The sequence below is a fragment of the Natator depressus genome, chromosome 2 (assembly GCF_965152275.1).
Source record: "Natator depressus isolate rNatDep1 chromosome 2, rNatDep2.hap1, whole genome shotgun sequence".
Taxonomy (NCBI): domain Eukaryota; kingdom Metazoa; phylum Chordata; order Testudines; family Cheloniidae; genus Natator; species Natator depressus.
Genome location: NC_134235.1, coordinates 137,306,638 through 137,334,489, shown reverse-complemented (window position 1 = coordinate 137,334,489; position 27,852 = coordinate 137,306,638). Strand labels below are relative to the sequence as shown.

The window sequence follows — 27,852 nt, the reverse complement described above, 5'->3', positions numbered from 1 at the left end:
TCTGTCCTAGCCCTGAGCCCCTCCCACAGCCCTCACCCCTGCACCTCCTCCCACCCCCAACTCCCTCCCAGGGCCTGCACCCCTCCTGCATCCCAATCCCCTGCCCCAGCCCAAGGCCTGCACCCCAGACCTCCTCTCCCCACCCAAACTCCCTCCCAGAGCCTTAGGCAGGTGGGGGGGGGGCAGGTTCTGGGCACCACCAAAATTTCTACAAACCTGCCACCTCTGGTCCTGGGGATTGCTCAAAAGAGGAAAAGAAGACAATGAAAACAGCAGTGACCAGGTCAATTTCCTGGCATTCCTGACTCTAATAGCCAAATACAACAATGTGGTAAGAAAAAAAAATTGAAAGGACCACGCATTGCATCATAAACCCATTCATCAATACAAACTGAAATCATTAACATGTCAGACATAGTACTTGAAAGCAAAAGCCAAGAAGGGAAAGAGCTGAATGTTTTCTCCGTAATGGTCGATGAAACTAAAGACATTTGCAAAGTAGAACAAGTGTCAGTTTTGTTGAAGTACTATTTGCATGGCACTGTATATAAAAGATTTCTTGGCGTACATCCTGCCAAGTCACTTGATGCAGAGTCTCACTTTCAGTACATGAACACATTGTCATGGTGTGGAATTGATATACAGAACTGTAGTGCCCAGACTTATTATGGTGCCAATTTTTTATGAGTGGAAATCCTAATTGTGTGCAAGTGCTCTTATGGGAAGAAGTACCTCAAGCATTGTGCATTCACTATTTCAACCACAGGCTCAATTTAGTTATTGTTTATATATGTAAAGGAAACACGTGCTGAATTGTTTCACTATCCTGGAGAAATTGTACACTTTTCTCTCTGGATCACGCTAAATTCATAGCCATTCCAAAGAAAATACAACCCAAACACCAAGTCTTTGAATTGAAGAAGCTCTGTGACACTTGATGGGCGTGCCAAGTTTCTGTCAAATGCTGTCAAAAAGACAATTTCATTCATTCTTGTGACACTTACTGTACTGTCTTGAGATATGTCAAGAGGGGCCAGGGCAATGAGTGCTCGAGGTCTTAATTCAGTATCAGACTGAGTTTATTGTCCTCCTTTGCAGGTTCACAAAAATACTTCAACTGCTTAAAGTTATCTCTGACTATTTGCAAGCAGGACTATGACTTGTCTCAGGCATGCTTTTCTGTGGACACCCTAATCAGTGAATTTCTGAACATGAGAGATTTGGAAGAGGCATTTGATGAAATATGGAGTGAAGCTGTTAACATAGCATCAGAAAATGGTCTGAAGCTGCCTGAAGTTTGGGGACTACACAGTCATGTACGAAAGTTGCCTAAAAGCCATCAGGAATACATGTGGACTGAAGAAGTGTGACGTGGAGAACATTTTTAGATAGACTTCAGGAAACATGCCTTTTTGCCATTGCTTGAAAAAGAACTGCAAAGCTTTTCTGAAAATAAATCTGTTCTTGTTGGTATCAATTACCTTAATCCAAAGTCCGATAACTTTCTTGACTGTCCTAAAATTAAAACCACTTGCAGAATACTATGGATGCAATATAGACCAAAGTAAAACTCTTGTCAAAAGAAATTGAATTCTATGAAGAAATCAAAGATTGACAGTTTGTTGCAGCTGCTAATTGTTTTGATAAATACAAACTTGTCTTTCACGGACTGAGTAAATTATTTGTGACTCATGTGAGTACTTCTCCATCCAGTGCTACACGTGAAAGAACATTCTCATGCCTTTCACGGGTGAAAGATTACCCAAGGAACCGCATGACAAGTGACTGGTTAAGGAACTTGGCTGGCATTGGTACTGAAAAAAGTTGTCTCGATCTGAAGACAGTTGTCGACATTTGTTGCTGCTCACAAGCGTATTGAGTTTCAATAAGGTAAACAAATTGTTACCAATATTATTTATCCCCATTCTGTGAAGTATGTGTAGCAAAATTCTTGCTCCCCCAATAATTGTATTCACCACCCCTTCACGTCCCCAAACTAGTTATTCTAGTATTGCCTCTGCCTGTAGGTCAACAAGAGTCTGCAGCATTTGTGTTTGCAGCTTAAGAATCTGCATTGTGTCCTGGTGCATCTCTGTCTCTTTTTCCTGCTGGGTCTTTTCCTGAGTCTTTCTCCATGCTGTCTGCCATATTCACCCTCCAGGCCCTCTTTTCACAGTCCGATGCGTCACTGGCTTGCAGGATTTTGCTGACAACGCGTCCTCCTTAGTCCACTTCTTTCTCTTCCCTCATCAAGGTCAGGCATTTCACAGGTGTGGAGGGGGACCTCTCAAGGCCGCAACAGCAGCAGCTACAGAGAAAACAGGTATGGTTGTCAGTATAGTCACAATGGAAAGCAAAAATTAAGTTTCAGAAATCCCTTCCCCTGCGCTTCTAAATTTTTAAATAAGACATGCTTACTGACACGTCAGCCTTGCAGTGCCTGTGCATAGCACTCCCTCCAGCCCCAGCCATGGGGAGTATTGCCCAGTAGGGACCCAGGGGGTGGGAGATTGTTTGATTACATAAAAAGCAATATAATGTTGGCCCCTATTTCCATGAGTAGGAATACAGGGCAATGGCACTGAGTGCTGGCACTATTTTCCACCAGTGGTGGTGAGTTTAATTGATATCTCACTCCTGAGTGTCACAAAGGCACAGAGAGCACAGGTGCTGCTGGTGTCCCAAAGCAGCCCAGGCTCCTATGCCATTAGCCTGTTTACTGCAATGGTGCCTGTAAAAGTCATCACAGAATGGTGTGGGACAGTGTCATAACATGAAGAAAGAAATAAGGCTGCTATCCCTAGAAACCTCCAGGAGAGGATTACAGAATACCTCCATGAAAGTTTCATTAAGATCTCTCAGGATTCAAGGGACACCCCTATGTACGTAAACAAACTGTTCTGCTTTCTCCCTGCCCCTGCAGCCTACCCCTATATGGGAAAGAAAAGCAGATCCAAATCTACCTGTTTGTTGTACTACTACCTCTTCTTACCTGTGTCCTGCTAACCTGGGGTTGGGCCAGACACCAACTTCACATTTAAACATTGTGAGGAAAAAGATACGCACACACTTACCTGACATTCCTTTTCCCTTCTGTAGGCTCACCCATGCTTGGCTGGTGGACGGGCTAGACTGCAGTGGAGTTTTGAAAAGCTCCTGACTTGAGGCATAGCTAGTCCTCCCCCATGTTTCCCTCTCCTTGTCTTCGCTGTTAACAGTAGAGAGCTGTGTCTCAGGCTCCCGAGAGGTATCCATAATGCTGGGGGTGGGGGGTTGTATCTCTGCCAAGTATGGCATGCAGCTCATTGTAAAAGCAGCAGGTTTGTGGCTCAGCACCAGCTCGATTGTTAGCCAATGGTCTACCTGCCCTTATAGTATATGCCTGCCAGAGTTCCTTTGCTTTCAGGTGGTGCTGCTGCTCCCTGTTGTATCACTTCACCTCCATCCCCCGTGCAAGAGATGTGCATGGTTTTTAACTGGTCAAAAGCTGTGCCTGCACAGCCACCTCCTCCTACAGGCCCAGGAGATCCACTACCTCCCATCTACTCCAGCCAAGAGCAATGCTGGCGTTCGTAGCAGATATGGTTGACTGAGCAGTTTCACACCAGGGTGAGCTGGGTGACGAGGAAAAGGAAATTCAAAGGTAGCTGGGGATAGAGTGACCAGAACACAAAAGCAAAATATCAGGACACATGGGCGGGGGTGGGGGTACGGGGGGAGAGCAGCCACATCCCCAACTGGCGCTATGGGAGAGGGAGGCGCACAGCCCTAGGAAGCTGGGGGGGGGGCATACAGCCCCTGCTGCAAGCCACGAGCGCATGATCCCAGTTCCAGCCCCGGCCACACTGCTGGCTCAGCCCAGCTGACAGTCACCTCAGTTCTTAGCAGGGCAGATCATAGAATATCAGGGTTGGAAGAGACCTCAGGAGGTCATCTAGTCCAAACCCCTGCTCAAAGCAGGACCAAGACCCAACAAAATCATCTCAGCCAGAGTTTTGTCAAGCCGGCCCTTAAAAACCTCTAAAGATGGAGATTCCACCACCTCCCTAGGTAACCCATTCCAGTGCTTCACCACTCTCCTAGCAAAATAGTTTTTCCTAATATCCAACCTAGACCTCCCCCACTGCAACTTGAGACCATTGCTCCTTTTCTGTCATCTGCCACCACGGAGAACAGCCTAGCTCCATCCTCTTTGGAACCCCCCATTCAGGTAGTTGAAGGCTGCTATCAAATCCCCCCTCACTCTTCTCTTCTGCAGACTAAACAAGCCCAGTTCCCTCAGCCTCTCCTCATAAGTCGTATGCCCTAGTCCCCTAATCATTTTTGTTGCCCTCCGTTGGACTCTCTCCAATTAGAGGGGAATAATCACTTCCCTCAATCTTCTGGCAATGCTCCTACTAATGCAGCCCAATATGCTGTTAGCCTTCTTGGCAACAAGGGCACATCGCTGACTCCTATCCAGCCTCTCACCCACTGTAATCCCCAGGTCCTTTTCTGCAGAACTACCGTTTAGCCAGTCAGTCCCCAGCCTGTAGCAGTGCATGGGATTCGTCCTTCCTAAAAGTGCAGAACTCTGCACTTGTCCTTGTTGAACCTCATCAGATTTCTTTTGGCCCAATCCTCCAATTAGTCTAGATCACTCTGGACCCTATCCTTCAGCATATCTACCTCTCCCCCCAGCTTAGTGTCATCCACAAACTTGCAGATGAATGTGGCCAGGGAAGGGGGCAAGGCGTGCGGGAGTGAGTGTCTGATAAGTCTGGCAGGGGGGTGCTGGGGTGGAGGGCACTGGTCAATGGGGGAGCTTTGTTTGTTTTGGAGAGCTGGGTAGTGGGGGGTCTGTGTGGGGCACTGTGTAGTTGCGGTGCGGGGGCTGTGGGGAAGGCCACTGGGTAGTGGGGGAGGGGGATAACTGTGTGTTGGGGAACTAGGGATTGGGGGGTTCTGTGTGGGGTGCTGGGCAGTTGTGGTGGGGCTGTGGGCAGAGGGGCATTGGGTAGAGGTGGTGGTGTGCAGGACACTGTGCAGCTGTGGTGGGGCACCGGGCATAGCGGGTCTGGGGGATGTTAGGCGGGGCAGCTGTGTAGTGCAAAATGGGCTCACCCCCAACAGAAAGGGGCCCGCTGGCAGCACAGTACCAGGCGGACCAATCAGCATCTGGCCGTGCCGTGTCTGCCCCATTGCCCCTGGCCGGCTCCGCTGCTCACCTCCTCACTTAAGAATTGGGGCTGGGGGAGGAGGTGCAGGGTCTGGGCAGCACTTACCTGGGGTGGCTCCCAGGAAGCAGCCAGCAGGTCCCTCTGGCCCCTAGGGTTGGGGCAGCCGGGGGGGGGGGGTCTCCACGTGCTGTGCCTGCCACAAGCACCAGCTCCGCAGCTCCCACTAGCGGGGCACCACAACCAACCAGGGGCGTGCTGAGCCCCCTGGCCGCCCCTGACCCTAGGAGGCGGAGGGACCTGCTGGGTGTAGGGGCAAGGTCCAAGCAGCATTCACCTGGGGCGGCTCCCGGGAAGTGGCCAGTAGGATCCCTCCGCCTCCTAGGGTCAGGGGCGGCCAGGCGGCTCGCGCGCTGCTTGCACCTGCAGGCCCCGCCCCCACAGCTGGGCTTGGTCACGGGGGAGGGGAGGGGAGGCGTTGAGGGGCGGCTAGGTCCTGTTCTCTGACCCCCGGCAGGGCAGGGCGCGTCGCAGCGCACCCCGCTTTTCTTGCTCTTGCTCCTGCTCCTGCTCCTGCGCGTGCAGCAGCTCGCTGACACGCTGCGGCCCGCAAGCGGTCTTCAATAGCCCGGCACCTAAAAGCGCATGAGCCAAAGATAGTCGGTCCTCACCCTTTGAACAGGTCCCGCCTTCGCCCAGCGCATGCGCCGCGCATGCGGTAGCTCGAGCCGGTTGCATGGCGACGGTGAAACACAAACGTTGCCCCGGGAACTGGAGGGAGGCGAGCGGCGGTTACGCGCTGTCCGGCAGAGCGAGCCGCCGCGCGGAGGTGAGAGACCTGCCCGCCAGGTCAGCTCCCCCGCGCGCGAGGCCGGGCCGCCTGCTGGGGCCAAAGCGCCGGCCCGGGCGGGGCACCAAGGGCCGCGCCCCGCTTTCCCGCGCTCTCGGGGACCCCTGCCGTGCGGATCGCCCCGCGGTGGCCCGCTCTGACTGGGGCGTTCCTGGAGCTTTCGTGCCAGGGCCTCCCCTGGAACTGCTGGAGACTCCAGGCCAATCCGGCGCAGGGTTGCCTTGCCGGCCCTTGCGGTTTGGCCTGGCGTTCCCTGGAATCGGCATCGATCTCCTGGTGACTCCTGAAAGCAACCCAGGAGGCTTGCGTAGGATATTTTAAGAAAATCTCCTCGCATAGCTTCTCTCAGAGTTGGCAGCCCTAATACAGAGTGGGACGGGGCAGTAACCGTCCGTGGTCTGGGGAACAGCTAGGTGAGGCTCAGCGAGGGGCTGGCCCATGGCTCATCCTCCTGGCTCAGTGGACTGACTAGTAGCAAAGGCAGGTGATGGGCTGGGGTGTGGCTGGTGCCCTCCATGCCTGGGCAAAGGGCGGGGGCAGGGAGCCCCTGGGCAAGCTGTCTGTATAGGCGTGCTCGTGCTGTGGCGATACATAGGGTATCATAGGATCTTCATTTGGCCTGCTTGTTGTTTAAGCATAAACAAAACACAGGAAAAGAAACTCCCTGCCAAGCAGCTTTCCCTCTATACTAGACAACCAATCTTTTACAGACATGAGGAAAATTTGATCAGAAAGTGGAGTTTTTTGAAAGTGATATGAAAGAAAAACTTTTAAAAACTAAATATTTCTCTATCCTTTTGCTTTTCACTGTAGGCCTCTTTTGTAAAGGATTGGTGCATAATGGTATGAGAGAATCACTTTTTAGCACAATCGATTTTTACCCGCACTATCTATTCTTGTGCTGCTGTTGGGTAATGCAATAAGAGTTCCAATTTTCTGAACTAGCCTCTTTGGACAAAGACATGTTTCTTACCTGCTAGTTCACATTGTCCTATTCCAATTATAAAACAGTCCATCCTCCTGTTGGCTGTGAAGCCAAGGAACTTAAGAGCTCTGTGATTTTAAGACGCCTTTAGAGTGTTTTTAAAATAAATCTCTATGGATTTTTAACTACTCAGATATGTTATAGCAAGCCTTACATGTAAAATTGCTTTCTGGTGGTATTGTACAGAGCTAAGAGCAGAGATTAATAAATATTTGCTCTGCTTAAGCATATACACAGATATAGTAGAAACTTTATAATCTTCACACTTAATTGTCTGCACAAAAATGGCAGACTCTCCTCACAGTACAGATTTGACAACATAGCTGTTGTGCACTGAAAGTGGAAAGTTTTCCACTAGTTGCGGGACAGTATTAGAGCTAGTAGTCTGGTGGTGATGCACGCAACTCATTCTGTGGTTCTGCCTGGCAAGATATACCGTTTTTCTTATATTATGAATTCCTTTACTTTCCTCATGGAGTGCTATTCCACCTTTAAGCACCAGTTGAAGAGCTCCCAAAGCCTCCTTGTCACTGTTAGAACCTGGAATGGACCTCTCAGTTCTGAATGGTCTGTGATAGCTCACTGTCGGGAGTCTGTTCCAGTTCAGAAGTGCTTTAGTCTCGCTTTTTGCTTTTTCATCAAAGTTACTGATTGAAATTTGGACTCTGTTTTCCTTCTAATAGGAAATAAAGAAAAACAGTGGGGTATAATCCATCTGTTTCCATCATCTGGTGCATATTACCCAACTGCCTGAGCTAGCCCGTTACAGAACTAGGAGAATCTAAATTAGTTTCAGATTTACCTTTTTATTTTGTATATCATCGTGCACAAAATCTGTATCATAAAATTGTAACAGAGTTAAGTAATACAGTTACAAAGCTAAAATAAAGAGAAGATTAAGAAAGAAATTAAAAAGCATAGGCAAGGGAGCAGCAGAGGGATGTTTTCAGTTAAGAGAAAGGCAATGAGGCAGAAAGATAAAGATGAAATAGGCTGTTCCTGATCACAGGAGTTGTAGACAAAGAGAGTTTTGCATACTTTTGTGGATTTGCCTCATTTATTTTTGCCTAGGCTAAAACTGATGCTGTGACTAAAAATGTGTATTTGCTTCCTTTTATCTTTTAATTTAATTAAACAACATTAAAATAAACTGGTTACAATGCATGGACATCCGCTTTCTGTTCTGGAACAGGACCTCACAGTTAAAGTAAGTTTGGGGTTTTTATACAGGTGAGATGAATAATAAAATTAAGAGAACTTGTATAGAACCATACTAATCTCATATGTTTAGAATTCATTTATATTTTTGGTGCTTTCAGGATCCTGTTATTGGACATTACAAGAATTATGCCTCTTCCAGACACCATGTTTTGTGCTCAGCAAATTAACATACCCCCTGAACTCCCAGATATTTTGAAACAGTTTACCAAAGCTGCCATCAGGACTCAGCCTCATGATGTACTGCAGTGGTCAGCTGGGTAAGTAGTACTTTATATATAGGCTCACAACAAAATATTGCTGCATCATATATTGACCTAATTAAGTTGTCTGGATATTAAGTAGTGTGTGGCGCATATGCTGATATATTTTTATGTATTCTGTTAATTTGTTAAAGATAATGTGGTCTTTATTGAATTTATATTTAGTGGTGCAATTTTAGACCTGGAATCTCGGCAGAGTGACAGGGACTGCCACCCTGCGAACTGGCTTACATTTTTGGTGCTGTTAATTTTTGATCTGTACTGAATGTCATAATTAGCTTTTCCCAATAGATTTCATAAATTCTCCTGGTTGAAAAGCAGGTGCAGGGTGTTGCCATCTTTAGATTCTTGTATTTGGTAGGATTTTCTGGGGTAATCACTTTTACACATCAGTGAAACACGTGATATTTCATAGGAAGGAACAGAATCTGAAAGTTCTGTGTGTTAGTGAACTCTAGCTTTACCATAAGTACTGTACCATGTTTGTATTGTTGAAATGTGTTACTCTTTTTGAAAATGGCTGTGTGGATAGTTTTTAGGAAAAGTTGTTAAAGTTGAGTGTTTCTTCCTATCTTGTGAGCAAGGCACTGTATATGGTAGTGAATGAAGTGGAATAAATCTCTTGTATATTCGTTTTTGGCAAGTTGTGATGGTGACATTGGCTGTAAGAGGTACATATCTGTATCAGCATCCTTAAAATTACTAATATCTGCATCAAACTCAGTTTCTGCTGTGTTTAAATTATGGTCAGCTATAAAATAAATTAGTATAATGACTATTGTAAGTCTTTATATAAATTCTCCAGAATTGTGTTTTGATTTGCTGGTTGGGCTGTCTTGACAATGGTCTATCACCAGATTAGACTAGTAGAGGATTATAGAAATCTGGTTTAAAGTGCATTGTTAGAGATGTGTGTGGAAAGCTTAGACATTGCTATTTGCCAGAACACACTAATAATATTTATAAATCATTCTCCACTGCCACCAAGGAACACAGAACATCGAATGCACAATTAAAACACAATAATAATTATTATAGTATCAAATAAACATTGTTAAAACTAAACTCTGTGGCTTCAATTAAAAAGGAAGATGGAAACTGGATACAGAGAGGGGAGGAAGTCTCTATATCAGGAGCTAACTGAAGCCAATTTCCCACTTTCATGAGCACTTAGATTCACTAGCAGATTTTTATAAAGCTTGGTTTTGCTTAACTTTTATTTGCTTATAAGCATTCAAATGTGTTGATATTCCTATTAATCTAGGTATTTCTCAGCTCTGTCGAAAGGAGAGCCCCTTCCTGTAAAGGACAGGATTGAAATGCCAGTAGCAACACAGAAAACAGATACTGGGCTCACACCAGGCCTCCTTAAAGTTTTGCACAAGCAGGTACAAGCCAACCCATATTGAAACACACAGTATTGTTGAGTGATGTCAATGGAAATTTTCATAGACGTGGCTCATGGATGAGATGAGATGTCACTAGAACTCTTCATAGACAGTTTGGTCCTACAGACTATCTGTCAGAGAAAGGGTACGCCACAATTCCTTTGTCGGGGGGAAAAAAGTGGTCCTAAAGTTTTGTACTCTTAGTTGTGTGATAATCCCAATGGTGTTTTCCAGTTTTACTTGTGGTGCTGTGTTTTGTCTTTTTAAAGCTTTCTCCGAAAGGCCGTGTGAGCGTGATAGAACTAGAGAAAAAATGGAAACATCTATGTTTGCCAGTGGAGCAGCTGAGAGCCCTTCTACAACTGGACAACTTCGGTGAAGAGGTGGAATGGTTGAAAGTTCTTGCACTTGGGTGTAGTATACTTGGTGGGGTATGTAGGCATGTTAAAATCTTTCATAATCAAATGACTATGTACCAAGCAGACCATAGAGGAACTACAATAAATAGGGTTGTAGATCTAGATACTATTGTGTCACTTTAAAACCCCAATTTTTTGTGCAGCAAAGGCAGGTCACATATTTGTGTTTGTTTATGTTCACTTGGTGTCACCCTTTGTTCTGAGGGGGTGTGTGATTCAGACAGGCAGAAGAAGGGGGGGATAAGAGTGCTACGACTGCTGGTTGTAATGTCAGTACAATAGCGAGCATGTGCACCAGGAGGAGACGTGAAAAGTAAGGTGACGCAGGAGTGCCAGTCATTGTCATAGAAGTAGTAGCAAATGAATGAAGAGAGGGAGAGAAGACTGAATATATTCACCGTTAGCCTATTTTGGCAGCTTTTTTTTTTTTTTAACTTCAAAAATAAAATGACAGTGACTGTTCCTATTTCTGTGGTATTTTAATCCCATCAGTAATTTGGCCACGAACATGCTTTAAAACAGCTGTGTTCTGAATACCGTTCCACAGGCAGCTAAATAATGCTTATATGAGATGTTTAATACCTTTTTTAGTTTAGACGACAGTAATAAAATATAGTATTGGTAACATAAAAATATATACAAATATTTAAAAAGCAGCTTTGAGGATAATTATTTTTTACAAATAACACCCTAAATGTGGGACATGCCTACCTGAGAAACATCATCTCTCCATGAGGAATTAGTGCTTAGTTGCAGTCAGTGGATGTGCTCCACTTCAGCTGCCCACTTCAGTGTTCCTAACAAGAAACATTGACATCTCATATCTGATTTGTCATTTGCAGTCCAAAAAACAGTGTCACATGACCACCATATCCCTATGACTTGGACAGTAAAATATATCTCATCCGCCCTTGAAAGTATCTAACAGCTCTAATACTCTCTTATTTGTCTCCTGATTTGACTCTAACTCTGTGTGATAAGAGATTTATATCCATATTCTCTTATACCTGACAGTACATAGAGCATAATAGATGAGTTAGCACATTCATCCATCTCCATTAGTCATAACACTGAGTAAATGCTATGCATAGATGATCATGGATCAGGGTCAGAGTTAAGGTAGCTTGCAGTTCCTTACCTTTGAATTTTTTTATATTTTAAGTGCAGCCTTAACTGAGAATTTCCTGGCTTTCTAACTTTTAGAAACAACAATGATTTAATACATTTGTTTAATAAAATATTGCTATGTCTTTGCAGTCTAACCTCTGGTTTAATAATTCTTGGTGTGGAAATTTCCTTATTTTTGAAACAATTTGTATAACCTTGATATGTGAAAACTTGAGGTGAATAAACTTGCTACAACATAAAAGAGAGAGAGAGTTGTGGCTAGGCCAAAATGTGAGAGCCAGAAGGCCCTGCAGAGTTTATAAAATTGTGTAGGAGGCCTTTAGAAATTCTGCAGAAGGTCCTCCCAGCTTCCCCAAGGTTGGCAGATTCAGCAAAGCTCTTGTATGAGAGAGATGACAGGTGTACCATTTATAAAAAGTGGCACTGTATATCAGTTTGGGTCTCCAGTTTTAGCTACCTTAAATTTGTGAATAATAGGGTTTGGAATACACTCTAGATTTTGAATAGGCATGTTTTTAAAAGAATTCACCATTCCATCTCTAAGTAATACTTATCTTTAGAAAATCCATTGTTTACCTGTTACTAAAGCTGTAATTTTTGTCACTGCTATTACTTTTAGAGTCTTTAGTCATGGTCTTTGTTACCCCAACTAGCCTATTATTGAGCAAAACTCCTCACTGAATTTTTATAAATATTAGTATTTATGGCGTTGATCTAGCACTAGTATCCACTAGTTCAGATTGCAGCATCTGTGAGGAGTCCCACTGAAGTTACAGGGATTTTTTTTTTTAAAGTATATCCTTAACTAACACTTGGGGATGCGTTTGTTTTTTAAAATGTAATCTTAACTCTGAATTTTCTGGGTTTTTGGTGTGTTTTTTAACTACAACATTCTTGTTAAGATTTTTCTCCCTTACTTAAATTATTGACATCCTTAACTTCAGTTTAAGTTTACTCCATTTAGGATATATTTAGATAGCCTCTGGCAGTGAGCCTCCCAGCTTGAGATGACAGACTTGGGCATGCGGAGCTCACACTAACACACTAAAAATAGCTGTGTGGACAGCTCTTTGAAATTTTGGTTTGGGCTCTGAAGTCCATCCCCATCCCTAAGCTTCAGAGCCCGAGCTCCAGCCTGAACTGCAACTTCGAAGTGCTGTCTACGCAGCTATTATTAGAACGCTAGTGTGAGCCCTGCAGGCCCGTGTCTCTTGACTCAGGCTGGGAGGCTTGCTGCCACAGCATGTGTAGACCAGTGATTCTCAACCTGTGGCCAGCTCAGTCAGCACAGAGCTAAGGCCTATGTGACATCCTCAGGGCCATACAGGTAGTATTGGATAGGGCCCACAGTGGTAAATAGGTTGAGAACCACTGCTTTAGATGTATCCAAAAGGACCTTTTCCAGGATTGGATATCGTTTGGTTGTTGTGAATGGTGACATTCACAGCATCATGCCAAAATATCAGCTGCCACAACGTTGATACAGACAAACTTTTTTTTTTCAGATGTATTGAAATTTAGCTATCTTAGCCAATTTAGCTCTGCCCTCACTAGGGCCAGGTTCGGATAAATTGAAACTATAGTTCACAGATGAACTGAGGCCTTTGTATGGTAACAAATTAGGGACAGTTCTTTACCTGGTGATGTATTAGTAAATATGGCAGTAGACTGATGTCTGTACAGTCTAACATGATGCAATCAATTGCTCAATTATATGCTATCTTTCTCTTTTGCATTGATTAAAAGAGTAACAGAATCACAGTATGGCCTTTTCTATACTAACAATATTTTTAGCCATAATTCACCGATAGTGCAGCTTTACCAGTGCTAATGTTGGTGGAGGCAGTAGTGTGAAAAGGGCTCAGGCATTTTTACCTCTCTGTAGTCTTAAACCAAATTAGATGCCACAATAATAAAAATGCCTGAGCCCTGTCTATACTACAGCTTCCAACACCATTATTAGCAGTGGAGCTGTATTGGAGTGTGGGTATCTGCAGGTACAAACTTTGCAAGTGTAAATGAAATCTTGGTTCTATTCACACTGAATTTCAGAAGCTGACAGGCTTTTATGCAATATTACACCATAGTGAACAAAGGATGCTAATGCCTTCTGATAGTATGTCTCTCTTTTCTTGGTTGGGATCCTGCTAGTCCTTAATGACTTCTGTGAAGTATGCCTGTGAAATTCTAACAACCGATCCAGAGGGTGGACCTGCTCGCATTCCGTTTGATACATTCTCATTTATTTACACATACCTGGCCAGTATAGATGATGAGATGCCAGACTACACAGTTGAAGCTTTCCTCAACACTCTTAAGGGACAAGTGTAAGTATAAATTTGGACCTGGAGCATGCATCAGCTATGCTAGTTCATTCTGGTTTCATAAATCTCTAATTTTAGTTAGATAATCTCTCTTTTCACTTTATTTTCTCTTTGTACTTGCTAGTAGAAAGCATAATAAACGTTAAGGAGAAGATTTTTCAAAAATGTGTGCCTAAAATTAGACTCCTGTTGGCTTCAATGAAGAGTTTGAGCCAACAGTTATTCACCCACATGTTTATTTTTTCCAGATGTTCGGATAAGTGAATTATGGTGTTCTCTACTCCAGATAGAAATGATGTTTATAGCTTTGTAACATCAGCATGTTATTATTTGAACCCACAGCATTTTAAAGTTTCCTCTTATGTTTTACCGTTGATGTTGAACAGGAGAAGGGAAGTAAACAAGCCCTGTAGGCGGAAAGTCTGCATTACATATGACCTGATTGTGGAGGAGGACTCTCTGTGAGGAGCAGCTGCCCATCACAGCCTTCTGAGATTTGTTATTAGAGAAATGGATACAATTATCTGAGGGCAATCCACTGTTGCCTGCTAGGTGGCACTAGTGGAATACACTTGTGACCAACTATTATTGAAGTCAGCAGATTTTATAAGGAGATCATTCACTAGTGAGACTGTTGTACTGTCTTTGCATTGGTCAGGTCTGAAATCTGGTAGCCAGCATAATGGCAGAAGGTGGATTCTACTGGAGATTGCTGGAGATGATCTACCACTATCATCTCAGTGTCCTTGTTCAGGAAAGGAACATTTGAGACTAGGCCATAACTAGCAAAATTGTTTGGGTCCTTCCATTTTTTTTTTTTTTTTTTTTTTTTTTTTAGTATTAGCCATGATTCCAAGGCACTGGTAAATTGCCCTTCCTTAGGCATGATCTCAGGCGTTCATTTACCATTACCAGGGTCTGTTCTATCTCTCTGCTGCTCTTGCTACCTTTATAGATTTTATGAATCTTTTCAGCAAAGTATTATGGCAATTCCTCGCAGTGGGAGATGTTCAGGTGCAAGGTAAAGGAAAAGACAGTCTGGGCTGGTCAGGAGTTCTGCTATCAAGAACAGTTATGTTGATCAGACATTTTAGATGTTGGTTTCCTTTATTATGTTGGTGTTTATAAACACTGTATGTTCCAGGCTACCAGTTCTTGCCTCTGCTTTATCTGGTGCTGATCGTTGGTAAACAGTAGATATCTCTGGGGGTGGTACAGAGGGAGGGGCTGTTTTGAAGTTGTTGTTAGAGAGTGTCTGACTAGTCCCTTAGCACACTGGTCATGCTTCTGGCTGGTGTAGTGTATTCCAACAGAATGTAAGGGCGGGATTGAACACTATGTGGGAGAATGCTGTGTTTGTCTTAATGGCTGTTAGATCCTGGGCCACTGAGACAGAACTGTACTCCATAAGTGTGAAGTCTCACAAGACAAATTTTGATGTCTTGGTTTGAGATTAGCTCTGAGAGGAAACTTGCAGAGCTCTTGAGTGGTCTGTATACTGCTAGAATGTCTATATTGGTTCTGTTTCCTGGAGTTCTGTGTCGTCTGGTGTATCTGAATGACTCGGTCTCTGGGTTAAGATCTCATTTCCATCTGGGTTTGGTTGGATTATCTGATAGCCATCCTGCCTCCCTATCAAACTTTGGACTCATGGGGTGGAATCCTGGCCCCACTGAAGTCAAAGGCAAAACTCCCATTGACCTCAGTGGAATGAGGATTTCACCCATGGTATGTTATGTATCCTGCTGGAATAAGTTGTACCAGAATGCATCTGACAAGGTCTTCAACCCAGGTTTCCGTGAGGTAGGCCTGGTCAGTTGCCTCCTCCACAATCAGGTCAGATGTAATGCAGACTTTATTTTTAACCGATCTTGTGTTCATGAGCTTATGGTCCTTCATCCTTAGGACATAAGACTGGAAGGGTCCTATTGACTCATCAAGTCCAGTCCCCTGCTATTGCATGCAACTCTATCATATAATCCTGTCCTTCTTACCATGACTGCAGAGTGATGCCTGGTTTGTTTGTATGGATATGCACTAAGTGTCTGTTCCATCCTGAGGACGCGTCTTTTTGTCTTGGGTTGCTTCAGTCCCATCAGGACTGGGGTTTGGGGTATATGTGAGAGGCATGAATTTTTGTTTTGTTTTATTTGTCATTTCTTTGGTGTCTCAGATCCCCAATCCTTCTAATGTTATTTCTCTTGTATGCTATTGTATTCCTGATCCCTGAAAGGACATATCTCTTGTACCTGAGTATTTGAGTAATGCATGCTTGCAGGAGGAGGACAAGAATATGGTATACATGGCTTGCTCACTTCTTGAGCTGTGGGTGTATGGAGACTACCTATTTCATTTGTGCCTGTGCTTAGCTTTTGTCCTGAGGTCCTTCCTGCTGAAGGTGCCAGTAGGATTAACATAGTCGCTGCCCTAAATTAACTGAACCTAAGTGTGTGTTACTTTGAGTTTTCTTGTCTCTGGAGCATCCTGGGTGGGAAGATAAATACACTAATGCCATATCTATTTACACTAACAAATTGATAAGCTTTACTTTCACCACTTAAGATGACTATAGAATTGCAATCATACATACAATTAAGATTATATTATTCTTTTGTTTAATACAATGATTTAGGTTTGACTGGATCCCAGGTAAGGTGTTATACAGTAATTTGTTTAAAACCGTTAACCCTTATTTACCTTTCCTTGTTAATTTTTGAAAAGTTGAGATAATAGCCTCTCGGGAGATTGCTTTCACTTTTAAAGATACATTACTAGATTGCTGTTTTACCTAGTCTATAGCAGCTATAAAGAAATGGCCCATATAAGACACTCCAGTGCTATTGGCAGATCTTTTTGAAGTTTGGTTTTCATAGTAGTAAATTAGGTTTCACCTCCAAGAACCCTTCCAGAATCCTAGGTTTGACTCTGCCTTTACCCTTTTTTTAATTTGAGCCCATCGAATGGAGCTTTATGGAGCCTCTGTGCACTTCACTTTAGTGGATTTAAGAGATAGGGTAACTTCATCTGGTACAAGTCCTAAATTCTATATTTTAAATAAAATAAAATTTGGCTGATAGATTACTTGGTACAAGAAACACGTTTACTCCTGCAGGAATTCTGCGCTACTGCGTGTGTGCATATTTAATGAGTTGCACATATTTTTAAATTTTTGTGCAGAAAAAAGTTTCTGCTGAAATGTTACTGCAGTTCTGCCTCTTGCCCACCAGAGGGCGCTGTGGCGCAAGAACAGCAGCAGCTCCCAGTGGGAAATAATTTCTGCACCACCTTTTGCCCACAAGAGGGTGTGGTGGTGATAGAACGCAGAAGCTCCCAGCCAGCTAGGGAAGAAAAAGAGCCTGCAGAGCCTTCTTCACAGCTGGCCAGGTCAGAAGACAGGGCTTATGGGGAGACAGACAGCATGGGGTGCTGGCGGGGGGGGGGGTGTCATACAGAGGCTCATAAGGGCTAGTGGGGGAGGCAGACTGGGGCAGGGGCTGAATGGGAGTGGAGGTCCAGGGCCACTGGGGAGAGGGAGGTACAGGGCTACATGGGGAAGGGGGTGCAGAGCTACATAGGGACAGGGGAATGGCTGGGTGGGGGCACAGAGAGTACAAGGACACGGGGAGGGGGAGCAGGTACAGGGACACATAGGAATGGGGGGAGTGGGTATCTGAGTGGGGGAGGAGGGACACATGTGGAAAGGGGGTGCAAGTACACATGGGGGTTCAGGAACACCTGGGGACTGGGGCAGATGTGCTTGACTGAATGGGAGAGGCTAGGGATCAACCAGGATCTGCATGGGGGAAGCTCCCTAACAATTCCTCCACACCCCACAAAAAAACCTATTCCATACTTTTCCCACCCGTACCCAATAACCCTCCAAGTTCACACCCAGGCTCCTTCCGAGCAATTTATTTCCCTCTCCCTCAGCTCCTCCATTACCCCTGACTCCTCCAAGACTTTGCACTGCTTCTGAGGGGTGTGAGAAATACGGCTCTGTATTGTAGTTTAAATGAATTATTACTCAGAGTTCTGTATTAATATGCCTAGTAAGGAGTCTATGTGTCAAAAAACATTTCCTGAATCCTTTTTGTTGTCTGTATTGTTACAGACATACTTGCTGACAGGTATTTTGAAATGAATGACCAAAATGAATTTAAACTGATGTGATTATATTGTGTTATTTTGACAAATAAAATATGCAGAATTTTACAGAATTTTAAAATATTGTGTGCAGAATTTTTACTTTTTTGCCACAGAATTCCCCCAGGAATAAAAAGTTTGTAAAATGTGTAATGTTCCAGAACCAGATTTTATTGTCTTCACAACTGTTATAATGAAATAATTCTGAATGATGCTACAAAGAAAAATGTTTAAGAGAAAAATCCTCACTAAGAAAATGTATACTGGGGGGAGATTAAGTGTAGCTTTAAAAAGTTTAGCCACTTGGGTCATTATTAAAATAAATACTTTAATGAAAGAATATTTATTTTCTTGTAATTTAGGGAGCTTAAAGGAGATCTGGTTGGAATTTCAGATTTCTTCATTCCGTCAAAGAAGGTTTAAGAGAAAGATGACAACGATTTACTGGAAGTAAATGCCACCAATTCAAAGCAGAACTTTAATAAAGTCACATAAACTTCAACATTAGCAGTCACCACAAAATATAGACTTTGATTTACCAATATACCATATGCAGTGTGATTTTTATTTATGAAAGTTGAGTAAGAGATACGTCTTAGGATTTATTTGTTTTCATAGACATGTAATTTTAGCTTTAGATTTCTGCAGATAAATAGAAACTTCTAATAGAGTTAGTGATTTAGGACATTTTCTGATATAGTGTGAAACTTACTACGTCAGGTAAAAAAAAATTGTTTTTCTCAGAAAGAGAGTGGTATCTACTTCCATAAATTGATCAAGATTCTTCTATCTGAAGGCCATATTCAAAGAACCTCAAGGAACTATGACATTTATTTATATTTTTTGGTCTACCTGAGTGAAGAAATCAGATGTCCCATTTTTTTCATATGTCCTAGTGTCCCAAAAACTTTTGGGACACCTGAAATAGCCTGTTCTTCATGCAATTGTCCACACTTATTCCACTTGTGGTTCACATGTGCCTCATGCACAGGAGATCAGATTCTTTTGAATAGCAGTGACTATTGGGGACATGCCTGCACATACCCATCCCATCCCGGACATAAAGGGTAGCACAGGCCCACCCATCCTTCCGTTCCTTCTTACAGCTGTGGCAGTGAGATGGAACCCTGGAAGTGTCCACTTCTCTGCACACACTGTGATTCTGTTGCTCTTTTACTAATTGTTTCCTTATTGTTGTTAGGTTACTATAGTTATTGTAGTGTTGTTAACTCAGGGGCATTGAGGATGGAGAAGATGGGTACCTGGTGGTCAGTCTGTCCTTTGCTTCCTTCCTCTAGATGGTCACCAAAACTGAATGGACTTCATACAGAAATCATATATGGTTTATATCACAATTTCACATGAATGTAGCTTCATACAGATCTGAAACTATCTGCAATAAAAACATGAAATCAGAATGCATATAGTTTGAAATATCAATTTCATGTGAATTTCACAACCCTTAAATTCGTTGCCACTAAAGGGTCCTAGTGTTTGATTTAGAAAATATGGTCACCTTATACCAAATATGGTCACCTTATTTCTCTAAATTATGCCACACTCAAGCACTCATTGTCAATTTGTTTATCTTAATGCCGATTCAGCATTTGTTGTTACTTTGTATGATAGAAGTCCCAGTTTTCTCTGAATAATTTTAACTTTACTGCAGTGAAAATGTTCATTACTAATTACTTGATTAAATAAAATGTATTGTGACTAATAGGAATTGAACACAGCCACCCTATCTGCCTTAAACTGCAATACACTTTACTGAATCCAACTTTGTGCCAAACAGTCTGTCATATGAGAGACTGCAATGGAGCATCCTACTAGTTTATCAGGGAGCTAAGGAACCTTTCACGTTTATGAAGCATGTTTATCAGCTGGGCAGGAGTTGGTAGCATGCCAGCTCAGAGACTCTGGGAACACACAGTAACAAAAGTAGAAACATGCAGATGTTCAGGATTCTAAGACAGAGAGGGATGCCAAGGGCTTTGCATGATGGTTTAACCATCTAGAACCTTGTGCAGAAAGTTAAAGACAAATGTGCATGGCTCTACATCAAATGTTATATGTACAACTGGCCACCAGTTCTTTCAGATATCCATTTTAGTCCTCAACGCCTGAACTATCAGTTCTGCAACATATTGTGTAATAAATAACATGTAAACAATGGGACATCTAACAAAGAATATGTATTGAATGGTTTCGGGATTGGGAGTGGTTAGATCTGTGGCTAGTAGAACAAGAAGTTGGAGTGGTAGTGATGAATCATCTTTGCAGGAGTATTAGTAACTGTTTTATCCCTTGAGTCCTAGCTAGAGTTTTGCAGTTGTCTGGCTATTCAAAGCATGATTTCAAATGAGTATCCACTGATCTGTGGCCACTAGGATTATTGTCCAGCCAACTCCAATAAAGCATTTCTTTTTGAAGCATTTAACACACCTTTTTAAAAATCAAATACTTTTTAAAGTGTTTTATCTGAAACATTTTTAATGATTAATTACATGCTGGTTTACGTGTTGTAACCCAATAACTATGATGCTGTTACTGGATGTGCAAACAGAATTAGGCAGCTACATTAATGTAAGCTGTGGCTCCGCTTTAGTAGTAATACTGTGACGATGTCAAAGTTAGTTTCAGAAGTGCATTTGTCTGTCTTTTGAGCTCCTTTTCTCCTCATCACAGGAGCCATGACCCCACCACTGGAAAGAGAAGAGACTGTCTGGAAAACATGAGGGGGGAGGTGGAGAGCACCAGTTGAGGAAATAATAGATTGGGGAAAGGGAAGTCAGAGATTGAAGGGGTGGGAGAGAACCAGGGAAGATGAGACGGGGATGGGTGTGAGATGAGGAGTGAGATAGTGTGTGGGAGGTCCTCCTTCATTCACCGCCAGTGTGAAGGGAAATGAAAAAGAAAGCAGAAGTGGAAAGGGGAAAAGAGGAAGAGGGCCAATGATGGGATGTGTGGGGACAGCAGTAAAGAGCAAAGCTTGAATGTGGAAGAAAGAGAGGCTGACTTACATAAAAACCATATCCTCTGAAAAAAGAGAGGGAAAGACAAGCATAAAATAAAACCTTCAAAAGGAATGGACGGTTATAGAGGACAGATGTGGGAGAAGAGAATGGAAAAGCAAAGGGAAAGAAAATATAGAGCCAGAGTCTTTTTTAAATTTTGCTCCCCATTTTGAGCCCATGATTTAATGTTTGTCTGTTTCCAGGGAAGAAAAAGACTGAAACTTTTCTGAGGTGTTCGTTGGGGGTGGGGAAAGGGAGTCTGACACCACACACCTCACCCAATTGGACTCTACATCGCTCTCATTTTCTTTTTGTGAGGTTGCAGGGTATGTGCTACCCACTGGAGCTCCTCACCTCAGCAACTCCCTCTACCCATCTCAACTCTGTAATTTACCTACCTCCTCCCTCTTACTGTTACAGAAATATCCAGAGTTCTAAGCGGTGAACTTCCCAGTGCCTACACTGAGCTGCCAGCGCTGTGAACATGCACACGCATGTTATTTAACTACTGGGCCTTTGTCCTTCTCCCTCTGCTAGTTAAGCTAATATCAGATACAATAAGGAGGAAGGAGAAACATGAATCTGGGATTTAGATAAGAATAGTCTGATCTGCAAGTAGTTTGTATCAAGCCACTCTGTGAAACAAAACAGGTAGACCAGGATCTCATCACTGCTTTGTGGCTATACTTTTAGTTAGTGATAGAACTGTCAGTCCGAAGTGCAAGTTAGGGCTGCCCCGTGTTTAGTATTGAAATAAGTACCCAACTCTTTCCTTTGCCTCCACCTGCTAAAACCTTCAAGATATGGAAATACAAATGATCAGATGCTTTACCATTGTCCTGGAGATACCAGTGAAAAACATGCACTTGACTCTGGAAATAACATTTAACTAGCTAGTAACTCTGATCCCAAACTGTCCTGTTTACGAGATATCTATTTGAAATACATTATCTTCAGTTTCTAAATTAGCTGCTTCTTTTGTGTCTCTGAATTTAGACCTCCATCCTCTCTGTCTAAATTTAGCCTCTAATGATGTCTCCTGATAAAGGTCAGTGTTTCCATCTATGATCTATACATTGCGTTGAGGGGATTGAGCACTGCCCTCTTTGTTTGTGAATACATTGCAGTGATAAGCCTAGTTTAATTTAAACACAAATTATTGCGTAATCCTGGTTAAATGCATACACACCCGCATAAGGCATCACAGGAGGACGTATGTTCCTTTCCTTTGAAAGTGACTTCTTAGTCCAGTGCCCTTCATGAGCATGAACATCCATCCTCTATGCAGGGAACAGGTGCAGTACCAATGTGCAATGTAATGTAAACTAAACCCAGTTCTTCTCAAACACCTGCTTTAACCTTGCCCCAGAGAGATCACATTTTGGTGTGAAAGGTAGTTTGCTCTCCAGGCCCATTTATTTCTCTAACACGTCCCTGAGACTGGCACAAAGAGCCAAATGGTGAACTCTTTTTTTTGATGCAGGACCTGAACCAAAAAAACACAGCTCATTTCACAGAGGCCACCATATAATAAACTTTAAAAGCATGTGTGTGTATGGTTCAGTAGTGCAGTAATTTAGACCTCACCAATACTGATCAGTGACAGATGAGTGAAGTAGGCAGAATAGGGGTATGTCTACACTGCAGTTAGACACCTGTGGCTGGCCCATGCCATCTGACTCAGACTCCTGGGGCTGCTTAATTGCTATGTAGACATTCTGGCTTGGGCTGCAGTCCAAGCTCTGGGACCCTCCACCTCACAGAATCCTAGAGCCTGACCTCCAGGCTGAGCCCAAAAGTCTACACCACAGTTCAACAGCCCTGTAGCTCAAGTCAGTTGGCATGGGCCAGCTGTGAGTTTCTAATTGCAGTGTAGTCATGCTCAAGAAGGCATTTTGTTAAACCAACATCCTCTATCAGCAGTGATGAGAAAGGAAAAAGTTCTTAAATTTAAAAGTAATAAAAGAAGTTCTTAATGTACTGTATAATTAACTTGGGGAACTCACTGCTGCAGGATATTGTTGAGGCAAATTGCTTAGTAAGATGGAGGCAAAGCTGTTAGGAAGGGGAAAATATTTCAAAGGTCTGATAGAAGCTATGACCTTACTGTCTATCAAAAGAGGCCATTCCCCTACCCCAATTGTTAAGGTGACGTGGGTCTTAGGGCTTTATTGATCTCATAACTGCTTCGACACCAGCAATGGGTAAAAATGCTTTCTTTTCATCTAAAGCTTCCTACGAGATGGTGCTTATTTCACTCACATGTAGACCTAGCCATAATGGAATGGTGGAGGAGGGGTGATTATACCTTCCTCTGAACCATTCAGCTTTGGTCACTGCTAGAGATACTAGACCCAGTTGACTATTGATCTGTTCCTATTGTGTATTCCAAAACATCACAACTCATACTGTCAGGGTGTTGGGATAATAAAGACCTCTTTTATTTTGAAACTAAGAAACCACATGTACACTCACCCAACGCCTTCTTGCCTTCTGGGGACACATCACTATTGGAGGAGGGTGGCTTTTCAGTGCAGTGGAGGGACAGCACAGCACAGCTCCCCTCATCTGACTGAGAGTACAATAATGCTTAGCTTTTCTGTGGTGCTTTTCTTCTTCAGCCAGTGTTTCACTGTGATGTGTAAAGGTTAAGAAACAGTATTTTAAAATGTTCTGAGTATGATTGTTCTTTTCCAGAGACCAACAGAATGGCATGGTGCAGCCCAGAAACTTTCTGACCCAGGCCTCCTAGATCTGTTCGGACCATGCCCTCACCTGGCCAGGGGGTGAACCACAATCAGCGTGACCATACTAGGAAGTGCCATTTTTATTTAATAGACCAGAAATCATGGGTTGCAATATAGAAGACGAAATTCTCAAATCTTCACTTAAGAAGAAGAGGGAACAGATACTGTGCCCCATGCGGCTGTTGCTCCCTTTTTTTCCCTGTAGCTTAGTACAAGAATTCTCATCTCTTTTTCCGATCCTTCTGGCCATTTTCCATCCATAGAGATCAATAAGGTGTTAACTGATTATATTGTTAACCTGCACTCCAGTACGATGATACTCTGTGTATCCCTCGCTCCTCTCCCAAATACTGACATATTAAATGGTTTAAGGATTTTTTTGTACCACATGAAGTTTATTATAGATTTTGTCCAATCTGTACTTTTTGGAAATTGGAAAATTGTTTTATGTTTATAAAAAAAAAAATCTAGCAAAGGCAGTACAGACCCCAAAAACAGATTTTCAAAAGAGACATAAAAAGAAGGGGCTGCAGTAATCTGAGCAATTACAAAGAATCCCATTTCTTGTTATGCTTCTGCACAGCACTGCCCTGAACGTATTATTTCCAGGAGTTGCAGAGTCAGAAATACTACCAGCCAATCACTATTACCTTTCTGGAGCTACTGCTTTCAAGAGTTGGTTTTGAGCAAGATCTGCCAATGCAATTTTTGGCACTGCCCACAAAGAGCTTTTGCCATTCACAGTTAGCAAGTAAGAAATATTTTTAGTTCAGCCTTTTAGGCAGTCTTAAAACTGGGTACAATCTTAACACTTTGAACAAGATCTGTATGAAATCGTAAGTGGTGATTCAGTATTTCTGCAAATTGGGATATTCATAGGCTGTTTTTTATTAGGTCTACATACAGCACCATGTGTGTGCATGGTACTGTACAAGCACCATGAACAGGGCTCTGCCCTGAGGTGCTTTCAGTTTAAGGACACATTGTAGCTGGCTAGTGAACAAATATATGTCCAAGGAGCATTTGTGGCCTCTCTGCCTCACCCTCCCACACAAAGGGACAGCACAGTTGCAGATCTGGACTTGGGGGCACACAGGGACTGCTCCCTCCTAGGACCCCAGGGCTGGGGAGAAGGCCGTGATTTTTCCTCCCCCATGGTGCACAGTGGGAACATCCTGTGCCATCCTACAGTCTGATGCAGCAGGACTATGCTTTAACGGCACAATTGAGGCTCACTTTGAACAGGACGGCACTGATGACAGCGGTTGGGGGGAAAGGTGGCTTTGAACAGCTTTTATTTTATTTTTCAACATTTGGACTTTTCCTTTAAAATTGCACAAATTTGCTGGAAGAGCAATGGGCCATGTACACTAAGAGTGGCTCTGAGGTCAAGTATGTAGCAGGGAAAGAAAGGAGTACAGCATTATGCAAAATAGCTCACTGAAAAATTGGATGTAGAGGGAAGACCTTTTTTATTTAAAAAAAGAAGTGATGCAGTGGGGTTTGATTATTATTTGAGTGCCACTGAATTCTGTGTTCGTGTCTGATTTATTGTCCAAACCTGTGGCCTTTACATGTGTAGTCCTACCGGCCTCAATAGCACTACTCACGAAGGCAAGGGCTCCGGAATAAGGCTTTGACACAGACAGTACAACGAGACACAGAGTACAGATACAGGATTGAGGTTGGAAAGAAAACAGTTGCACAACAATCTTGAGAGGTTGTTCACTGATTTATGCACATGGAAAAATGTTCTGTATGATGTGGTATGATTTGATGCATACATTAGTCAACTATCCTGTCTCTGCCATGTGCATGTTTGTCAGATTCTTCTCTGCTTCCAAGAAAAATTGCTAAAATTATTTTAAAGATCAGGTTTTTGTTAAAAAAACAAGCATGTGGATAAATTGTTGATTAAAATTCAACTGAGATATAAAATTAAGTCCTTTGACATGACAAGTTTTTGTGGTTTTCTGTTTCTAAAACCTTTGGAGTCTGGGTGGGGAGGGTGGATTTTAATTCAGCTCTTCCAGTGAGAAAGCAGTTTAGCAACAGGGTAGGAAAGATTTGCCTTTGACTTTTGTGACTCGGTGGAGGGGGAAACTGTAACTATTTTGCCTTCAGGTGAAGGACTAACTCCCTGAACCTACAAACGCCCAACCACTTGCTTAATGTTATTCATATAAGTAGTCCCACTGAACGCATCAGAACTTCTTGTGACTAAAGCTATGTGTATGCTTTAATGTTTGTGGGATTGAGGCCTATGGGAACAACTCTTAAAAACTCATTTCTGCCATGTTGCCTATGACAGTAAATGCAAATCTTATTTAGCAGAACCGTCAAGACATGCGCATCCAGTTCAAAGCCCCTTGAAATCAATGGAAGTCCTTCTGTTGGATTTGAAAACACTAATAACCAATAATACTGTGGCTTTCCATCTCATGGCCACAAAGTGGTCACTCCACAGCTGTCTGGGCTGGAATCCCCATTTAAATGGGGTCCCAGGATAGGCCATGTGTAGGTCCATGCCCTTCCCACAGATGGAAGATCAGGAGACTGGATGGGAGAATCTCATGGTTCTCCCTCCCTGCCCCCCTTAATGCCCTTTTACTTGTTTTCCCAGGATGGGTATGGATCTTACCCATACCCATCATGGATCAAATGGATATGTTTGCTTTTAAAGATGTTTCAGGTGAGTTTTATAATTACAAATTTGCCCAGCAGATGATATGCATGACCTTGAAATGAACTCTTTACAGCCTGCCATCCCCAGCCTCTCATACCAAGGGGACACCAGGAGCAGACATTAAAGAAAGAGAACACAAGGCAGCATTCTTGGAGACCAACTCTGCCTCAGTGACCTCCCTACAACCTCAGTGAAGTGGCTGAGGGTGGATTTGGGACTCCCATGTTCAAGCCTGTGAGGTCAGAGGGTCCCAGAGCTGAAGCTGCAACCTGAGCGCAGAAGTCTACACTGCAGTGAAACAGCCCTGCAACCCAAGCCCTGCAAGCCCTAAAGCGGCTGGCATAGGCCAGCCTCAGGTGTCTAATTGCAATGTAGATATACTCTCAAGTGACTGTCAAGGAGCTGGGGTCACACATGGCTCCCCACTTAAAAGCCAGGGGCAAAAGGCATTCCTTACCTCTCTCACAACAGGGCAGTGGGAGAGCCTGTAGTGAGCCAGACGCAGCTTTGTAGTGGGGGGAAACTGTCTCAACAATGGGAAGGAATGAGGTGGTTGTTGGCGTGAATCTAGAGGGGACACTATAGCATGGCTGTCTGTTACCCTTTAGCTCTGCTTCTTCCCACACCCACTTTTGTATCACTGTCTCCTTACCCCTCGGTACTTCCTGGGGGCTGGAAACCAGCTAGCGGAGCAAAGAGTTTGCTTGCTCAGCAGGTGCACAGGAAGATTTATTGCAGCACAAGTCCTCCTGCTTCCCAGAGCCCAGAGGAGTGTGTGGCCTTCAGCCTGGACTCTACAAATACATCAGTGACCCACATGTGAGTGTCACGGGAGATGGCACTTGACATGCCTATAAACAGCTTCTTCTGTGCTGCTCGGGCACAGAGAGAGGGAGAGTCCAGGTGCTGTCTGACTCCTCAGTTGCTCTGAGGAAGCTTTGGGATCTGGGACAGAGTTCTCTGGATCCTCAGGCTGTGCAGGTTTGGAGGCATCTCTCCTGCCCAGTCCACAGTACCCTGATGTGCTCCCCGACAAGGGCAGTGCCAACAGGCAACTCTGCGAGGGGAACCTCAGGCTGCTATATGACCCGATGTACTGAATGCCTCCCTGGAGGCTAGTCCACAGAGAGAACGGGAGCTGACTACTGCTACCACCTGAGACATTTGTTCTGTTCAGCTCAAGTTGTAGAATTAGGTGCTTAGAGATTGAACCTAATAGGTCATTTTAGAAGCATGAAGTATTACATTTAGAAATTCCCCACCCCCTGCCTTAAATTATACCGGGACATTGTAAAGGTTGGAGCGATTGTCAAGAGACACATTTTTAACACTTTATTGGGCAGGGAGAGGCCCTCGATATTTAGTTCCTATTTAATTCTAATGAACTAGCTGCAAACTACATTTTCTCAGCGCTGTGGCCAGCCATCTTAGCGAGCTTCCCATCGTCTCTCTCCTGGCTGTGGATGCTTGAGTGCAGAGCTCCGCCGAGGTCCCAGCCTTGCTATTTCACATACATTCGCCACTTGTC

General features: G+C 43.5%; 1 protein-coding gene and 1 long non-coding RNA gene across 7 annotated transcripts; one reads left to right on the top strand and one right to left on the bottom strand.

The window, feature by feature from the left end:
* Nucleotides 1–239: 239 nt before the first annotated feature.
* LOC141982726 (uncharacterized) lies at nucleotides 240–5,308 on the bottom strand. Its single transcript, XR_012638200.1, has 3 exons — nucleotides 5,265–5,308; nucleotides 3,075–3,208; nucleotides 240–2,308 (listed from the first exon to the last, which is right to left on the bottom strand). It is a non-coding gene; the product is annotated as an uncharacterized LOC141982726 (long non-coding RNA).
* On the top strand, nucleotides 1,790–25,532 carry ROPN1L (rhophilin associated tail protein 1 like). Of its 6 annotated transcripts, none has more exons than XM_074945039.1 (7): nucleotides 5,828–6,005; nucleotides 8,184–8,198; nucleotides 8,311–8,469; nucleotides 9,737–9,860; nucleotides 10,130–10,291; nucleotides 13,559–13,734; nucleotides 23,589–25,532. In XM_074945039.1, the coding sequence occupies exons 1-7, from the start codon at nucleotides 5,893–5,895 to the stop codon at nucleotides 23,641–23,643; spliced, it is 804 nt and encodes a 267-aa protein (XP_074801140.1). In that variant the 5' UTR covers nucleotides 5,828–5,892; the 3' UTR covers nucleotides 23,644–25,532. The 6 variants fall into 6 exon arrangements, with proteins under 6 accessions (XP_074801144.1, XP_074801143.1, XP_074801140.1 ...); XM_074945038.1 differs by lacking the exon at nucleotides 23,589–25,532 and adding an exon at nucleotides 18,237–20,208 and having other exon boundaries at nucleotides 5,831–6,005; XM_074945043.1 differs by lacking the exons at nucleotides 5,828–6,005; nucleotides 8,184–8,198; nucleotides 23,589–25,532 and adding exons at nucleotides 1,790–1,890; nucleotides 18,237–20,208.
* The last annotated feature ends 2,320 nt before the right edge of the window (nucleotides 25,533–27,852 follow it).

Excerpts from the sequence above, each read along its gene's own strand:
- ROPN1L (XM_074945038.1), top strand. The coding sequence starts at position 5,893 with ATGGCGACGGTGAAACACAAACGTTGCCCCGGGAACTGGAGGGAGGCG. Across the intron at positions 9,861-10,129 it reads TTAAAGTTTTGCACAAGCAG|CTTTCTCCGAAAGGCCGTGT; the intron begins GTACAAGCCAAC and ends GTCTTTTTAAAG. Across the intron at positions 10,292-13,558 it reads GGTGTAGTATACTTGGTGGG|TCCTTAATGACTTCTGTGAA; the intron begins GTATGTAGGCAT and ends GGATCCTGCTAG.